Genomic DNA, 19,323 nt, shown 5'->3' on the forward strand with positions numbered 1-19,323 from the left:
TTGATACGTTGCTCTGGGGTTGCTGTTTCCCATATGTAGTACTTTACATTTGTCAATGTTAAACTTCATTTGCCACCTCTCAGCCCATCTGCTCAACCTTTCCAGATCCTGTTGCAGCAGCATAGTGTCAGTAGTGTCCTTGACAACCCTGCCAACCTTCGTATCGTCTGCAAACTTGGACATTAAGCTTGATATACCATCATCAATATCATTTATAAATACAGAAAACAATAAAGGACCCAATACTGAACCCTGAGGGACTCCACTAATAACATTAGTCCATGATGAGCAGTGTCCATTAATTACCACTCTGTCTTCTCCCCCTCAACCACCCCTTTATCCACAGCAGTAATTTGCCTCCAATGCCACACTGCTCCAATTTGTGCAGCAGTCTTCCATGTGCAACAGTATCAAAAGCCTTTCTAAGATCCAAGTATATAATATCAAAGTTATTCCCTGCATCCAGTTCTTTTGTAACTGCATCATAGTATCCAATCAAATTGGTCAGGCAAGACTTCCCCTTAACAAAATACTTACTGTAGTACCATGTAGAGTCGTGGAGTAGGTTGTAGGGCGTCGACCAACACACTGCGATAGAAATAAGGAATGTTAGATACTCGTGTCAGTGAATGTAGTGTGTAAAAGGGACCTCAAGCGTTGGAATGCAGTAAGACATATGAAGTTAGAGAAACTAAGTGTGTTGGGAAGAAACAAAATTAAATATGATGAAGCAGCATGTCCCAGGATAGTGGAGAGAAGATAACTGACAAAGTAGCATAATGTAGATGCTGAACCTTGTATAAGGTGAAAAAATAAATCTTTATTTTGTGTTCGGAAACCTAATGGCTCAGAAGAAATAAGAAAATAGGGTACCAGGGCAGTGGAAAGTAATATGAGGAGAGATATGTGCTGGGGCAGTTCGAGGTTGCTAAACCTGTTCCTATAGTAGGACCCTGAACATAGTTCTGGGAGTGTGCCTCATGTGTTAAAGTTAATTTTGTTAATAATGGTGAAGAAAAACTATTATAATACCATTTAAAGATTATAATAGTGATAATGAAATAATAAAAATTGTGATAAAATATTACAGGCATCTCCGTAGCCAGGTGGGAAGGAGCAGCAGTGCATAGCACACGCTTCTTGATTAGATCGAGGTTCGAGCCCGTCACCACCAAATACGGAGGATGCAGAAAGGTCAGGGAATGACCACCGCATATCCCGGAGCAATATGCCCTTAGTTACTAATGCTCCTAAAAAAAAAAAAAAAAACTACAATTACTAAAACTAAATAAAATACTCCTTTCGTAGCCAATTGTGGACACAGGTTTCTCAGATCATGAGACACTAAAGCAGCTAAGGGGTATAGTCTGTACATTATATACACAGCCTGAATGCAGAGGATGTTAGTTTGCTAATATATTTATTTACAATATCTAGGGGGTGGTTAATCAATTTTTTATTTTTAATATTTGGAGAGCTTTCTTGAAGTGATAGTTAAGGTAGGTAATGCACTGTGAAAGAATACATTTGCATGTACTTTCTTCAAGATGTTGGAGTGCCAGTATGTAAAGTTGAAAACACTGAAATTAAAGGCATCACGTTTGTTGTAGATATTAATGGTGGTTTGTAAGCCATTCATATCAATATCCAGATCTAGGTAGTTGGTTGTATTGTTATTGATTTTTCCAGAGTCAGTTTTGGAGGATAAATATTGGAAAATTCTTGTAAAAAGTTGGTGCAATTTATTACCAGTAAGTCATCTATGTACCTGAACATGCATAGTTCTGATGGTAATGATGTTTCAGGATAGTACAGATAGAGGTTAGCCAGGAAACAGCTGGCTGAGCTGCCAATGGGGGTTTCTTTGGTTTGTAAATAATCTGTATTGCCATCAAATATATAGTTGTTTGAAATGCAAAGGTTGGTAAGGTTATTCCAATATGTGGGTTTGCAGTTTATAAAAACTGCAAACCCACATAATATGTGTGTAGCTATAGTACAGTTTTTTAAGAACTGACTTTTTTGATAGATTTATACTGGTGAAAAGGCTATTAAAGTCATATGTTGATATGCTAGTAATGTTATTAGTTTTCTGGGCATCTATTATAGGCCGATTGTTGTTAATGATTCTGCTATTAGGTAAGATGTTTATGATAGGTTTAAGGAGTAGTTCTAAAGTCTTACCAGGTTCATGAAACCTACTGGATTTTTGTGGAATTTTGGTATGAAATAAATATAGAGGAAATTATAATTGCTAAAGTTAATTTTTTGCTGAAGGTAATAAGCTTTTTGGTGATAATACTGCTGTTGTTGGTAATAGGTTTGTAAGTTGCACTAGAGTTGAGTTCTACATTTAAAGTTTGACATTTTGCAGATAAGTCCAAAGTTGTTGGAAGCATTATCTACTGGAGTGATGATTAAGTGCTCATGTAATTCAGGTAGGTGCTGTTTGATACCAGAGACGTTGTATTTAGTACCTGTTGCATGTGGAAGTTTGATAGTAATGCAATATTATTATTATTATTACTATTATTAGCCATATGGTACAAGGAAGTCTGAGACTTATGCTGCACTAGCCAAAAAAAAATTTCTGAGTTACCCTGAGAGAGAAAGAAAAGCAGAAGGGAATCACCAAGAAAGAGAATAATAATGATATCCAGCTCAGGACTCTAGGTGTGCCAAGCCCATACTCACCAGATGTGAACCCCTGTGGTTAATATAAATAAATAAATAAATAAATTCTTTATTGCTAATAAGTACAGGACATGTACTAGAGACAATAATACTCAACACGGCGACATGGCCAGGAGTTTTACATTATAAATGAAATTAATTGGCAAAAAGGAAAAAAATACCGTTACATGGACATTATGAGTTACAAACATGTAAATTATAATAATAAAAAATGAGGACTAAACGTCATATGGAGGAAATTATCCTAGTTCCACAGATGGAATCCACTCGAGGAGCATGTGACAGTATTTGTAGTCGGTAGCTAATTTCTGAAGGTCGACTCCAAGACGGAGCAGTGCCTGGGCAGGTAGGAACCGACTACACAGTTTCAACCGGTTGTATTTGAGGATTAGTGTGTGCTCTGACCTCAAGGATGGCGTAGGATTGTGCCACTGACAGAAATCCCAGCTGTTTGGGGCGTTTATTACTCCTGTGTACATTTTTACTGAAGTCATTAAACGCCTGCTGTCAATTAACCTCGGGATCCTGGGTACATTTAGCTGCTCAGCCATGTCAGTTGTTCTCAATTAAGGGGGTCGGCGATGCTTATTTGTGGCCCATTTCAGGGTCTAGTATTCACACGAGAACACCGGTTTTTGAAGTGAAGGCGACGCAGATGCCCAAATTTCAGCAGCATATAAAATAGCCGGATAAACAGTGGCTTGAAGATATCTGGTAGTGGTTGCGGCATCGTTGGAATGAAGTAAGTGTTGTTTTGCTTTCCAGCGTAGGGTGTTAAAACGCTTCCAGAGGTATTCTGTGTGATCATTAAATTTCAGCTTCGGATCAAAATAGACCCCGAGATCTTTATGGCAGGTAACCACTGGAATTAGAGTACCTAAAACTGAAGGTTGAATTATTGTTGGTTTCAATGAGTAAGTCATTATTGCAGATTTTGACGGGTTAAGGTTTAATCCAAACATCTTCAATTAAGTTGAAAGAGTGGTCAAGTTCTCTGTGATGGAAGACGTAATTTCCATTGGGTTTGCAGACGGTGGGATTACGGTAAGAAACTTTATATCGTCGGCATATATTAGAGCATCATCACGATGACTCATGAAAGGAATCAGAATCGCTGAGAAGGCCAGACAGTAAGTCAGTAAGCACTGTATTTATCCATATTTGAAAAGTTCCTATAAGGTGTTATATTTATATGATAACATAAAACAGAAGTTAAGCAGATTATGATACAACTGTTTTCTGACCTTAACTTAGGCTGATATGTTTATGAAGCTTGAATTTAAAGTCGTGTTCCATGATGTTTCTGAGCTCTATATTAGGGATTATATCTAAATTGCCAGTAATGATATGCCCAAAATGTGCATTAACATAGGGCTGTAGGTTAGTATTGGTTGCATATGCAACTGTTCGAGTTTGGTATAAATTTATCCAGGCCAGTGGACAAAGACTTGTAGTTACAGGCTATCAAGCCAAAAGGTTTTGAGTAACTGAATCTGGATTTTGTATATAAATTGTGGCAGTTGGCAGGGAGGAGATCATTGTGTTTGTTGATGCAGCTATTGATGTCAATTGATGACCCTTCTTTCACAAAGTCTCTTCACTCTCAGTCTCATAGATATTCTGTTTCTGCTGCATGCCTTTCTATAGATACTTCCATGGGCACTGTTCTTCTGAATTGGCTTCTGTAATTCCTACTCTCTCTTCCAAACCACTCTGAACATGCACAGCAACCAGTCAGCATCCTTTTATTGTCCAACTTCGAACTCACAGAACCAACATTTCTTCTTCCTCATTTATCATTTCAACTTTTGTTCTCTGGAGCAACTTTCCTTCACATGTAATTCCTGAAAATTACAACGTACAGAAATTCAAGTCTAATATAAAAGTAAAAGAAATATAAAAACAGGCATAAAACAACTTTTGACGTACCAGGATGTCTCTGTTAACCATTAAATTGTAAAGTAATGCAATGCTGTAATGAAGAAAATGCAGCCCATGCACCGCTTGAGCCTTGTTACATTGTGCCTGATGCTACTGATATGCACTTCTAGACAACAAGAAAGCAACTGCATAAAGCACAATCTCTGCAAATATGCCTTTCCTGAAATGATACTGAACACATCAGCCTCCCCCACTTTACTTGCATACTCCAAATCCTCCACTGCTGGCCACAGCACTTATTCCCTTCCATCCAGACCTCTCCTATATCATCACATAGATTTTGCGAGTGGAAAGTGTCAAGTGTATCCAGTTGCCTGACCACAATGTTTTGTTAGTGGTCCTCACGGGTGAAACTATTCTTGCCGTTATTCAAGCTTAGTGGTTTATTGTATAGACTGCCCTGTCAGCAATGAATGCATGAATCCCTGTCAGCGTGGATCAAACTAAAATGAGTCTATGAAGCTACACAGATTAGCATTTAACTTCTATCCATGAGTGGATCCTCAGGATTCTCCACGGAACATACAATTGATCCTAATCAAATTTATATGGTAGATCATGCCACCAGCTGTATCATTGCTGTTAGCTGGATCACTTCAAATAACACCACTTCCCACTTACTTCAATTGTGAGGGATCTTTGTATCAATGCCGTTTTTAAGAAAGTTATAACCCAGAAGAACAGCAGATGGTGTCACAGGGCATTGCAAGAGTAGTTACCCATCATGATCCTCCAATCATGCTATAGTACTGTTGCAGGATATACCTATTTACCAAATATACCTGCTTAGGATATACCAATATACCTATTTATTTATTTATTGTATCATTGCTTTACAATTTTACGTTTGACAAAGACATCCAGGGATGTCTTTGTCAAACTGTGCTACTGTTTTATTCCTGTTTGTGCTACTGTTTTATTCCTGCTTTTATCTTGCTTTTACTTTATTTTAATTCAACAGTTTTATCAATTTTATTGATAAGGAGAAATTTAGAAGAAAAGATAAAAAAAAAATGTTTTATGACTGTGTAAAATATTATGCTTTATAGAGTAACATCTTTCAGCACTTCTCAGGTACCTCCTTTTTCCAAACTAAATATTTTACACAGTCTAACAATTGTGGGAGCAGGATATCAGCAGAATGCAAACAATGGAAAAGAAGTTTTTGAGAGGTGTTTGTGGAAAGACTAAAGGAAGCAGGGGGGGAGAAATTTGGAAGAAAGTGAGAGAAGAATGATTACAAGAAAAGATCGAGAGGGGACATATTGAGAAAGTCTGGACATGGAGGCTAATAGAGCAAGAGGCAAGGCCAGGAATAAGAAGGTGAGAGGAGTTAAAGGTGTTAGCTGGAGGGAGCTAAAGAGAGATGAATTATGGGAAGATAGATCTAAATCGAGTAGATTGATTTCCTCGCTGATCTGGAAAAAAGCTTTAATGACAATGAGTAAGCAAGCAAGTTTTATCAGTTTTATGTGATGCATTATTTTTCTTTTTAAATCTTTATTTTATCTATATTGTATACTATTAGTTGAAATTATTAAAGAATATTCTGATATCCATACACTGTGTATTATAGTTGATGCACTGAACATTGTTTGCTGCTGTGTGCTGATTGGAAGAATGAATGGGCAATAAAAATGTGCAAAAACAAAATATGCTCATCTCATGCACGAAAGGCACTGGGCGCCTCCGTAGCCAGGTGGGAAGGAGCAGCAGTGCGTAGCACACGCTTCTTGATTAGACCGGGGTTCGAACCCGTCACCACCAAATACGGAGGATGCGGAAAGGTCAAGGGAATGACCACCGCATATTCCTGGAGCAATATGGCCTTAGTTGCTAATGCTCCTAAAAACCAAATAACAAACAGAAACAGAAACGAAAGGCACTGCTTTTTGAGGAGCTTGTTTTCTTGTACTCAATTTATTTTTTATTATATTAATCACAGCAAAACTGTGAAATATGTGTTTTATTTCAATTGTTATTAAAATTTGGGAAGAAATAAGTAATGTACATTATGCAAGTGCCCATAGCATATTACACTCTGATGTACTTGCTATGTTTAATTTATTAAATCACAAAGTGTGAAATACGTATTGTATTTCGATTTTAATCAAGAAAAAAAAAATTTTGGGAAGTACATTACAAAAAGTTCAGTGAGCATTATTTTAAGATATGTGCAGTGAGGTGAAAATTAATTTATATATTATTAGTTAATTGCTAATTTATTACTTTTCACTTCTATCAATGACAGAAACAAAGAAAAAAATCAAAAGTATATGAAGTGTAAGAAAGTCAATTTTTCTCAGAATCATCATCATCACCCATTTTCAATCCACTGCAATCCTCTCCAGCAACTTTCCAGTTCCTTTTGTTTTGTGCAATGGCCATCCATTTACTACCCACAAACTCGTGAATTTCATCTGTCCATCTCCGTCATTGTCTTCCAAGTTTTCTTCTAGCTCGTCTTGGGTACCATTCCGTTATTTTCTTAGTCCATCTGTCAATCATGTCTTCGAGCTATGTCCTATCCAAGACCATTTTAGTTCTTTAGTTTTGATAAGAATGTCCTTTACTTGAGTTTGCTGCCTAATCCATGTATTTATCTTCTTATCTAACAGTCTGATTCCCAATATAATTCGTTCCATTCTTCACTGTGTTGTTCTCAGCTTCTCCATTCTTTTGGTGGGTGCCCAAGTTTCATTTCCATACATCATGGTGGTGATTATACATTGGTTCATTATTTTATGTTTCAGACAAACTGGGATATTGCTCCTCAGTATGTGACTATATTTCCTGAATGCTATCCCTCCAAAATTTATTCTTCTCTTGACTTCCAGCCATTTATCATTATTACAGTTAATAACGTGTCCCAGATAAGTATATGACTCCACCTTTTCAATTACCGCTCCTTCAATCATTATTTCCCTTTCCGTGGTATACTTGTTCATCATTACTTTTGTTTTAGCCATATTCATCTTTAGTCCAAAATCCTTACTAACTGTGCATAACTAACTAAGATTTTCCTCTAATTGTTTGGGATCGTGGAGATGACCACAATGTCATCTGCAAATCTTAACTAGTTTAGGTACTCTCCATTCACATTGACTCCTTTCTGCGACCAGTCTAATCTTCTGAAAGCTTCCTCAAGGGCAGCTGTAAACAACTTCAGAGATATTGTCTCCCCTTGTAAAACTCCTTTCTCAATTTTAAATTTCCTACTGTCTTTGTCTAGTCTAATAAAGGAGGTAGCGTTCTCATATATTTTCTTCAAAATCATAATATATGGTGTATCTATGCCTTGTCTTTCCAGTGCCCAAAACATTGCCTTATGCTGTATGGAATCAAATGCCTTTTCATAATCCACAAATGCCAAGCACAATGGTGTTTTATATTCATTTGCTTTCTCCATTAGCTTTGATATTATGTGAAGGTGATCCATAGTTGAGAATCCTGTCCTAAGCCCAGCTTGCTCTTTCGGTTGATTCTCATCAACTATTCTTTCTAATCTGTTAGTAATGATCCTTGTGAACAACTTGTAGATGTGGGATAACAAGCTAATTGGTCTGTAATTTTCAATTTCTGATTTATCTCCTTTCTTAAGGAGCAAAACTGTGATTGCATTATTCCACTCCTTGGGCATCACACCTTTTCTAATGCATTTTGTGAAGAGTCTTGCCAGTTTGTGTCATGTCTCTTCCTACCAATTTTAACAACTCTACAGTAACTTCATCTTCCCCGGGGCTTTACGATTCTTTATTTTCTTCAACGCACTGCATAACTCAGTATACTCAATTTTCTCCTTGTTAGTGTTTATCCTGCTCTTCATTTGTCGTCTTCGGTTCATCATGACAAGTGTTTCTTGACTAATTTTTTTCTTCTTTGGATTTCTTTTTACTTATAGGTTTCTTTGGCTTTATCAATTTTAGAAAGTTGTACTATTCCTCTTTGATATCTTGGTCCTGAGCAGTCTGCAGAAGCTAAAACTTGTTCTTAAGTTCAAGTACATACTGCTTTTTCTCGTCTTCTGTTATCTCAAAGACGTTTGTATTATTTACTCGAGTCAGTTTTTTTCTTTCTTTTCTTACATCTATATCAAGTGTGCAACTTACCCCATTCTGTGATCACTTCAAACATTTACCTTGTTCAGGACGGTAACATCATTCACAATATATCTTCTGTTAGTGAGGATGAAGTCGATTTCATTAGCTGTTAATCCATTTGGGCTCTTCACTGTCTACTTTGTGTTCACTCTTTTCTTGAAAAAGTGTTCATTACCAACAATCCTCGAGATTCTGCAAAATCCACAAGTCTTTCACCTCTTTCATTTCTTTCAGAAATTCCACAATTTCCTATAGTTCCCCTTTCTGCACTGTTTTGTCTCTTTCCAACCTTAGCATTGAAGTCCCCCCATAATGATAGTGTAGTGGATTTTCTGCTCGTCTAGAAGACTCAATTTCTGTGTACATTTCTTCAACCTCTTCATCATCATGGCTTGATGATGGTGCATAAATCATTATAACCTTTAGCCATTATAACCTTGTATCTCTTCCTATTTTTCAGAAGGCGCCTCCGTAGCCAGGTGGGAAGGAGCAGCAGTGCGTAGCACACGCTTCTTGATTAGACCGGGGTTCGAGCCCGTCACCACCAAATACGAAGGATGCGGAAAGGTCACGAAATGACCACCGCATATCCCGGAGCAATATGGCCTTAGTTGCTAATGCTCCTAAAAAAAAAAAAACCAAACCAAACCAAAACCTATTTTTCAGAATAGACATTCTTTACTGGTAAACCTGCACACATTAACTACTTTGTTTTAAATTCACATTGTGACACTGAGAATGCTATGTAAACTATAAATATTTATATGAATTCATCCCCTGCTTACAGGATGGCTGTTTTTATTTTATTTTTAGCCTTATTGTTTGCATAAGTTTACTGTCGTTCATATAAAATTGGTTTTAGATGACTCCCAAGAACATGCCTTGGTATAGGTATGGGTGCTTATAAATTTTAATTTAATTACAACAAAACATTATTTGTATGCCAATTTTAAGTTTGCATTTGGTGTGTCCATTGATCTATAGTTTTTAGTCTCCACTATTTGAAAGAGGTGCTGAGTACCAATAAAAAAAGGATACATTTTTATTTTTAATATAGCATAGTTTCTGAATGCATTTCACATCTTTCTATTCCTAGAGCATTTTAACTGTTTAGCAGTTTAAAATTTTTCAAAATAAAACAACAACTAGCCCCTCTAGTCAATATAATTTTCTAATTGAAAATGCAATTCAAATGAAAAAAAAAAAAAAAAAAAATCAAATCAATATTGGTAAGCTGTTATGTACTAATGCAGAGGTTCCCAAACTTTCTTGGTTCATGGCACCCTTAGTGTCTCAGCAATTTTTTTACAGCACCCCTAGGCCAAAAGAAATACCTAACACTTCCATTTATTAAGTAGCTAGGTCCAAACAACTTAATAAGTAATGTTGAAAAAACTGTGAACTACCTCGAGCTAGTAGTTCATGCGGTCTCCAACAGATGTCGAATATCACTGTTTCCCTCAAAAATTTAAAATATCCTGCAGCGCCCCTATGAGTTCACTGAGGCACACAGTTTGGAAACCGCTGTACTAATGTATATAACTGAATACTTACTTCGTGGACAAATCGTCTCTCAAAGGAAGTCAGAGAAGAAGGAAAATTGAGTTCAGTTTTTGCAGTATCCTTCATAAAGTCCTCTATCGTGTCAAATATTTTTGCTGTGTTTAACTCTGGGCTCCTGAAATATGTTAAATTATCAAATAAACCCATATGTACAGCACATGTATCACTAAGCTGCTAAATATGTAAGTCTACCAATGCAAATATGTATGTCTATATATATGTTATGTGACCTTTATTATACAAGATGTTTCAAAAGTGATGGTCAATAATTTAAAGGAGAACTGTACAGACTACAATATGCAAAAAAAGCCTAGTAAACATGGGTGCTTAAGTGAATCATTTTCGAGATATTGCACATTTCTAGTTGGGATCCGCCACTGACTTGTTTGTTTAGGTTAGGTTATGCTCATTCTCTCCATTTCCCCTCTCTCAATGCTCTGAGACGTAGCAGGCATACTAGTACTTGTAAAAGGATAGTCCAACATGGAAAGAGGTTACAGCAATGAAGAGTATGCAGACATGCACTTCATGTATGGTAAAGCCAACGGCAGTGCACTCGAGGCTGCACATTTGTACCAAGAAGCACATCCCCGCTGAAGGCAGCCCAACAGGTGCACATTCATCAGGGTACATCAACACCTTAGAGAACATGGGGCTTCGCACATGGAGTATGAGCAGGTAGGCCCAGAAGCATAACACCTGATGTTAAGGAAAGAGTGTTAGAAAGAACATCCTCTAACATGTAACATCTGTAAAATCCTGTGGTGTTGAAACCAAAAATTAAAAATGTATTATCTTATGTTTAATAAAACCACCCTTAGCAAAGGATTTACAGCTTTTTGCTAAACTAGTGCTCCCATAGTCAGTTGCGGATCTTAACAGAAAATGTGCATTATGTCAAAAACAGTTCATTTGCAACCCGATATTCACTGGGACTTTTTTGCTTATTTTAGTTTGTACTTTTCACCTTTTAAATTATTGACCATCATTTTTGAAAAACCCTGTTTATTATGTGATTAAAGATGCAATATGTGTTTTATGTAATAGCTAAGACAGTGCAAAGAACATGCAGCACAGAAAGAGAACACATGAAAAGTTATAATGCTATCAAGTGCACTTTATCAACCTAACAGTTAGAGAAAGCAGTGGAATCATTATAATAGAAAAGGTTCATTTAAACGTCTCAAGTGCAAACTTAATACTACTAGCTTATCTTAACATCTTGGATATCTTAACTCCTCACACTTGAAGCAAGGAAACTTTAGCCACAAACCATGTATTTCTTGAAAGTAAATGTATGTATTCTACAGAATAATGCATGTGTTAGCTACAGTGTGTGACCAAATTACCAACTCTACTAAGTAGACCTTTCATTACTCAATGAAAATTTTGCCATCATTGTGTTCACTGTATTAATATAAGAACAGTAAAAACACTATTTCATATTCTTTTATGTAATTCTGCAGGAGGATAATTAATATTATAAGTGTTTTTATTAAGCCTATAAATTATAAATTTATAAAAATATGATTGTGATTTTAAGTGTAATATAATTATAAAATTAAATATTAATTATAATAATATATATAATAATAGCATAATATAAAACAAAATTGAGCATTAGAGCTCTGTTTCATACATCTAAAACAAAATGAACACAACCTGTGAATAGTGCAGTGTTACAATTGTATTTAAATAAATGAATATCATTCCTCAGAAGAGCAGCAAAACAAAGAATGCAGAGAAATGGGAATATTTTGTCTTGAGGAAGATCTGTCTAGGGTAGTTCTCCTGTAAAGGAAGAATAAATTAAAGAAATTAATTAAAAAATGAAGGATCCCAAAAGGACTCAGCTGCCAAACTCAAGACTACAACTTACACCTCTACTTCAGACAACAGTGGAATTGACAGAGGTGGAAGGCAATGGTCCCACAGGAAGTAGCTAATGTTGGCAACTCTATTGCCAGGGAAACAGAAAATATATTATATAAAAAGATAGGTAGAATGGGACCAGCATATGTCTGCCAAAGACAAAAGTTAATTGTGTTTCAGAACCTTTCAGAATCTTTTAATCAAGCAGTGGTGGCACCCAAAATGTAGCAAAAATGGTGACAGGTCATCTGACCAGTGCTAAACTTTCTCTTTAATTTTTTAAAAATGTTTTTAATTTTTTAAATTCTGTTTAAACACTGCCAATATTTAATTCTTTTTTTCATGGACTATAGTACTTATTGGACATAATTTTTAAGTTTTAATAAAAAATTAATTTTTAAAACATTGTGTTTTCATCTTTTATTTTCAAATAAAAAAATATATTAATTCTGCTGAAACTTGCAAAAAAGTGTTTTAGACAAAACAGAAACAGTCTCTTATTCTTTTCCATTTCTCAGTTTAAAATACTGTACTAAGTGTGCAATATTTCAAACAGGTGCATGCACATATATTTCTGCGTATTATATGTATATAAATATTATTAAAATTAAATAGCACATTAGCATTAGTAGAGGCATATGATGCAAAAAAGCAAGCTTATGCAGCTTCAGCCGAAAAAAAAAAAAAAAAATCCTCCGTTCGTTCGAAATACCTGTCCAGCTGGGCCTTAAATTTATTTAGGCTAACTTCCACAACAAGGGATGGAAGTCTGTTCCACCAACCAACTACCTGCTGGCTAAAGACAAATTTCCGCACATTTATCCTACATCTGTCTTTCCTCAATCTGAATTTATGCCCTCTCAGGTGATTATTCTGAGCAAGAGTAAAAATCCCATCGGCATTGAGCATGCTCAAACCATTCAAGGCTTTATACACCTCTATCAGACCACCTCGCCGGTGCCTAGTCTCCAGACACTGTAATTTGCAAAACTTAAGCCTTTCTTCGTAAGAGCAACCCTTTGTTCCATTCACTAATCTTGTTGCCCTTCTCTGTACTCGTTCCAGCAGCTCTACATCCTTCTTGAAATGAGGCCTCCAGACCTGTACTCAAAGTGTGGCCTGACCATTGCCTTATATAAGGGAATAATCACCTGCTTATCCCTGCTAGAAAAATTCCTTTATATCATTGATATCCCCTTCCTTCAAGACACCATGAGCTACTCTTGCAGCCCATCTGCACTGTCAGAGAACTTCATATCTGCCTGCAAAATTACCCTCAGATCCTTTTCATTCTCTACCACTGTCAGTGTAGTACCACAGAGTTGATACGTTGCTCTGGGGTTGCTGTTTCTCATATGTAGTACTTTACATTTGTCAATGTTAAACTTCATTTGCCACCTCTCATCCCATCTGCTCAACCTTTCCAGATCCTGTTGCAGCAGCATAGCATCAGTAGTGTCCTTAACAACCCTTCCAACCTTTGTATCACTGCAAACTTGGATATTAAGCTTGATATACCATCATAAATATCATTTATAAATACAGAAAACAATAATGGACCCAACACTGAACCCTGAGGGACTCCACTGATAACATTAGTCCACGATGAGCAGTGTCCATTGATTACCACTCTGTCTTCTCCCCCTCAACCATCCCTTTATCCATAGCAGCAATTTGCCTCCAATGCCACACTGCTCCAATTTGTGCAGCAGTCTTCCATATGCAACAGTATCAAAAGCCTTTCTAAGATCCAAATATATAATATCAAAGTTATTCCCTGCATCCAGTTCTTTTGTGACTGCATCATTGTATCCAATCAAATTGGTCAGGCAAGACTTTCCCTTAACAAAACCATGCTGTGTCCGAGCTATAACTGAAGTCTTGTCTAGATGATCCTGCAGAGCTTTAACCAGTGCCTCCATTCATTTTCCTGAAACAGAAGTTAAACTCACAGGTCTATAATTACTTGTGTCAGCCTTTGATCCTCCTTTGTGAATTTGGGTCACATTTGCACATCTCCAGTCTATGGGTACCTCTCCTGAGTTCAAGGAAGCTCTCATAATTATGGCTAAGGGTTTGCTTACTTCCTTTGCTGCCTCCTTTAATATAACTGGATAGATCCCATCCACCCCAGGTGCCTTTCTTGTGTTTATTTTCAACAATTTCTCCTCCACTTTACTTTCAGTTATTACAAGATTATCTAGCTTACTGCCAGAGTTGAATACACCTCTGGCATTCCCCTTGCTGAATAACTCCTCATGTGTGAATGTCGATGCAAAATATTCATTTAGTTTGTTAGCTACCTGAGCAGGATCATCAACAGTTGAACCATCGATATCAAGTGGACCAATCTGATTCATCCCCTTCCTTCTAGAGTTTACTTATGTAAACTCTAGAAGCCAAAGATTTCTTGTAATCTGCCTTCGCCTGCCTAACCTCATTTGTAACTTGGTTACAGATCAACTTATATCTATCATAAGCTTCTGTGTCACATTTTAATTTATATGTATCCCATGCATTTTTCTTCTCTGCCATATGTCTCATTAGTTCATCTGACATCCATTTAGGCCTAAACCTTCAACAATATTTCTTAGTTGGTATGTAAAGCCTAGTAGCTTCCAAGATAAGTTCTTTGAATGGTTCCCATTTTGAATTTGCTGTTGGTAACATCATCAGTTGGTCCCACTGTATAGAATTTAAATACTGTCTCTGACCATCGTAGTCACCTTTATGAAAGCAAAAACCCTTCCCTTTACCCCTGATGGTAGTTACCTCTTTGAGTACATCCCACTTCAGCACACTGTGATCACTGCCACCTAGTGGTTCCTTTATCTGCAGATTCTTAATGCATGAAGAATCACTGCTGATAATCAGATCAAGAGTATTACTCCCTCTAGTTGCCTCCCAAACATGCTGATGTAGAAAACAATCATCCAATAAATCCACAAAAGCCTTGCATTGTGAGTGACCAACCCACAAATTCCAGTCAGTATCTGGGAAATTAAAATCCCCCATTATAAGACTCTGATTTACTGGCCCACTCTATTTCCCTCTACAGTTTCTTATTATACTCATCATTAATTAGACCTATAGCACACTCCTACTCTCAATTTTGATCTCCCAATGCTTATGTCACACCAAACTGACTCGACACTGCACTGTCCAGCGATGTCGACTGGCTTCACTTCCTTGGATTTTATGTGTTTCTTAACTAATAGCATAACCCCTCCTCCCTTCCTATCCTTTCTGTACACATTGTACTCCCCAAATTCCAGTCCACTAATATTTATTCACTAATATTAGTTAGTGAATATATATAATGGGTACATATAAATCCATTTTTCAGGTTTATTTCAAAATGTACTTAAATTTGATACACTTCACAGAGGGCAAAATTTAAACTGCATTCCTTGCTTCCCTTAGTGTAGTGGCCATTTAGAGAGAATATCAGATTTCATATAATCATCTTCTTGGCATTCCTCACTTTGGCATAGCAATAACACTGAAGGCACTGCTTGTCCAGAAACCATTAATGGTGCTCTACTGACAGATTATAGTGCCTCCTCAACAAATAACATCCTTAACAGACCTAACCAACTGCCCACCTTCTCAAACACTTTGGTGTTTGAGAAGTTGGGCAGTTGGTCAGGTGTTTGATGTCACCTTGGCCAGCCACTCTATAGAATGGAAGTTTGCCTTATCGAGGGTTAATGAGGGTCTCCTCAGACCATAGGGCAATCTCCTTCTCCATGGTTCGTCTGGTGGATCCGGTTCATCCTGCCACCAACAATGTATGCCATTAAGCATACTGACTGGGACTTGTTCAAGACCACACTACAAACATCATTGAATGACTATTCTATCACTGCCTTCTCCTCAATCTACCCAGAAGAACATGCAGCAAGGATCACCTCTGTTATACTTACTGCCTGTGATGTGGCCATTACCAGAAAAAAGGCACACCACAAATCTGTCCCTTGGTGGCATAATGAATTAAATGTCCTAAGGAGAGAGGGGTATACTGCAAAAAAGGTTTGGCCTCAGCGCAAAGTAGAGGCTCTCCGTGAACCATATAGAATATCAGAAATGCTTTTACCACCACCACCAGTGTTGTTATTGCTGTAGTGGGTTTGACTGAGAATTTGTTGCTGGGATTCAGTAAGGTGAAGGTCATCATTAGGAAACACGGTGGAAAGAAAGTTGACAATAGTCTTCCCACAAGCAGGTAAGTTGTCCTGTTGGTGTGATGGTGGAACTGATTACTTTGTCCCTTGGCAGCTTACTGGTGACGATCCTGTAGACAATTCTCTACGGGTTTGACTTTCCAGTTTCAAATTCTCAGTGAAACTCACCACAGCAATAACAACACTAAGGTCCCCTTCTTGGCTGAAGAAATCACTGCTGCTCTTGAGAACACTAAAAACAACAAAGCACCTAGCCATGATCTTCTTGAAGTTGAAGTTATAAAGAAGATTTAGAGCATCTTCCCGGAACATCATGCACTGTACAACAAATGCCTGGAAAAAATTCATTGTTCCCAACATAAGGAAAGAAGTTCTCTTCAACTCATCCTTAAGAAACCAGACAAGCCCACAACACAGCACAACTCCTATCATCCCACTGTGCTACTACCTGTACTTGAAAAGATATTTGAGCATATGCTCTACATCAGAACTCTTCACCACTATTCCACTGCCAATTTACAAGCCAACAATCATTCTGATTGTTAGCTTGTAAAAAAAGGTTCCTGCACCACAGATACTCTTCGTCCTCTTTCACAGTCCCAGCCAACACTGACCAAAAGTACCTCTTGGCTGTCTCCACTGACTGCTGAAATCTTTGATGCCTTGTGTTGGCCAAGCATCAGGCATTTTGTGCTCACAGATATTCCCACCAACCTATACTGCTGTTTAAGTAAGGCAGAAAATTAAAAAAATTTTTTTTTTTTTTTATCACTGATTAATGGGTAACACAGAAACATTATTTTTGAGAGTCACCTGTTAGGTTACCCACCATAATGTCCAGGTTAAAGCCCAAAAAGTGATACATCGTACATGTTGATACTAATGATATTAATCATGCAGTAGTCACGTCACAACTGTCAGGCTACTCTCAAGGCAAAGCTTTCCACAATTTTTGTTGGTTCAAGATTAAATTGAAACTTACTCTACCTTCCTCAAGTGAATTATCAGGTATCGAGATGTAAGACCTGATAGGGTTTCAGTTCTATGAGTATTCACTGAAAAGATGGTGTCAGTTTTTGAGTAATTATTTTCTGGTTGGGTCGCAGAACAAGAAATTTTTTTTTTTATCAGGATTCATGAAGATTTTTTAAATTTTTTATTTATTTATTTTTTTTTTTTTTTTGTTGTTCCCAGGTGCATGCAGACATAGTGCTGGATATCCACTATCCAGCAAGCAATAAATGGAATTGGAACACTAGGGATACCCAAGCACAATATCCACTCCTCCACCAAACTAAATCCTGTCCCTTGGACAATATAAGGATAGGAGCGTAGCATTGCCACGTTTGACACTTGAGAGTGAATCCATTAGCCAATGATCCTGGATGAATCATCCAGTTGAGGCTGGGTACCTCAACCACCAGATCCCCTTTCTGAGTTTCCAAGTATTGCAGCACACAGCAAACATGTTGTATTCCTATGGTGTTAGCCTGGAACCTAATCTGTCAGCACTGGATCCCAGTGATGATAGACTGGAGGACCAGCAGCATCAATGGGAAGTTGATTAGGAAATGTTCTCCGTAGAGGGGTACGCAATATTAAATGCACCCAGAGGACTTGGTGCTCATTTGTTAAGAAGGGGCTCGCTTGCAAAGAATTTCAGCTAACAATCATCCCCAGTTAAAGGAATCACTGAAATTTTATCAGACACTTTTTTTCTTTTTTTTTTAACAAGGGGCTTGGATAATTCCCAAAAATTTAAAAGGAGTTTGCTCAAGCCCTCTACAGCACACTTCTGACTGCATCTGTATCACACAACTGCTAATTGCAAATATCAATTCTCTTGTGTTGTTCTCCCTATACAGTTTGATTTCTGTCTCCAAGCCAGTGTATCCTTGCCACTCAGAATGCAATCTCTTGAGGGGGGGGAGTGAACAAGCACACTTCCCCTTATGTTCCAATTCTGATCCTACAATCTACTGGCTGACAGCATCACTATTCCTGAAAAACTACATCACTATATATATGCCATATCCAAAGATCCCATTTCTTCCATCAATGGGTGGCATCATGGCAAGATTCCTTGCATTTCAAGGGTATGGCTCTAAAACAGTTTTCACAGGCTAGCTGCTAAATAGTCTACCAGATTGAACCTGTCAGTAGCTCTCTATGAAGCATCTGGATCGGCTAGTATATAATCTCATTGCCTCTATTCTGCCAGCTAGTGACAGGAGGAAGTCTGAGTAGTTTGTATGTGGCATTGTTGAGGAGACACCATGCCAAGGAACTTGGTATATTCTTGTTGCATGTAGGCCACATCCAAAAATTTCATTAATTTATACGTTTCCCCCCTCTACTTTTACTTCATGTATTGAATGCATCAAGAATAATCAATCCAATAAAACAAATTTACCTGCAAAAAGATATAAACCTAGCAAAAAACTTCCTCATTAAAATTACAAATATACATGGTCTCAGTTCCAATCTCACTGGTGTCCATTTCCACCTGTAAGCTGGCAAGCTGCACTTACATTTTCTGATAAAGTCTCAATTACCGGTTGCCTCAACCACTACTCATTTCAGTTGAACTATTTTCTTCTGATATTCCTTGTTAGAGATTTCCTAATTTTTTTTTGAGAAAATTCCAAATTTCATTTTCTGTAAACCCAAAATAACTCATGCAGCAAACCACGTTCTTTTTTTGAGAATAGCTTACTACAGAAATTGATGATGATTTTAAAAGTTCCTCCAGTCTCTAACAGGAGAGGAACTTTTAAAAGTTCCAATGCTCTTATTAGTGTCACAGAGGACATAAACTTGATAAAAGTTTCCAATGCCTCACAGATATGATAATACAAGAACTCCCCGACTTACATAAGGATTACATTCCGCGGAACACTACGTAAGTCAGGGAATTTCCCCCATGCTTGTGCAGCACTCACAACTGTGCTAGCTGAATTGATTGAATC

The 19,323-nt window shown here is 37.3% G+C and overlaps 1 protein-coding gene across 1 annotated transcript in view; it reads right to left on the reverse strand.

The window, feature by feature from the left end:
• Positions 1 to 19,323, reverse strand: part of LOC150087085 (DNA-binding protein SMUBP-2-like) — a 460,431-nt gene that overhangs the window by 49,575 nt on the left and 391,533 nt on the right. Inside the window, exon 16 of the mRNA XM_090372370.1 lies at positions 10,290 to 10,413. Coding sequence (XP_090228496.1) covers positions 10,290 to 10,413 — 124 coding nt within the window. The remainder of the gene's footprint in view (positions 1 to 10,289; positions 10,414 to 19,323) is intronic.

The sequence above is a fragment of the Mastigoproctus giganteus genome, chromosome 4 (genome assembly GCF_048544385.1).
Source record: "Mastigoproctus giganteus isolate SK-2022 chromosome 4, ASM4854438v1, whole genome shotgun sequence".
In the NCBI taxonomy this organism is placed as follows: Eukaryota; Metazoa; Arthropoda; class Arachnida; order Uropygi; family Thelyphonidae; genus Mastigoproctus; species Mastigoproctus giganteus.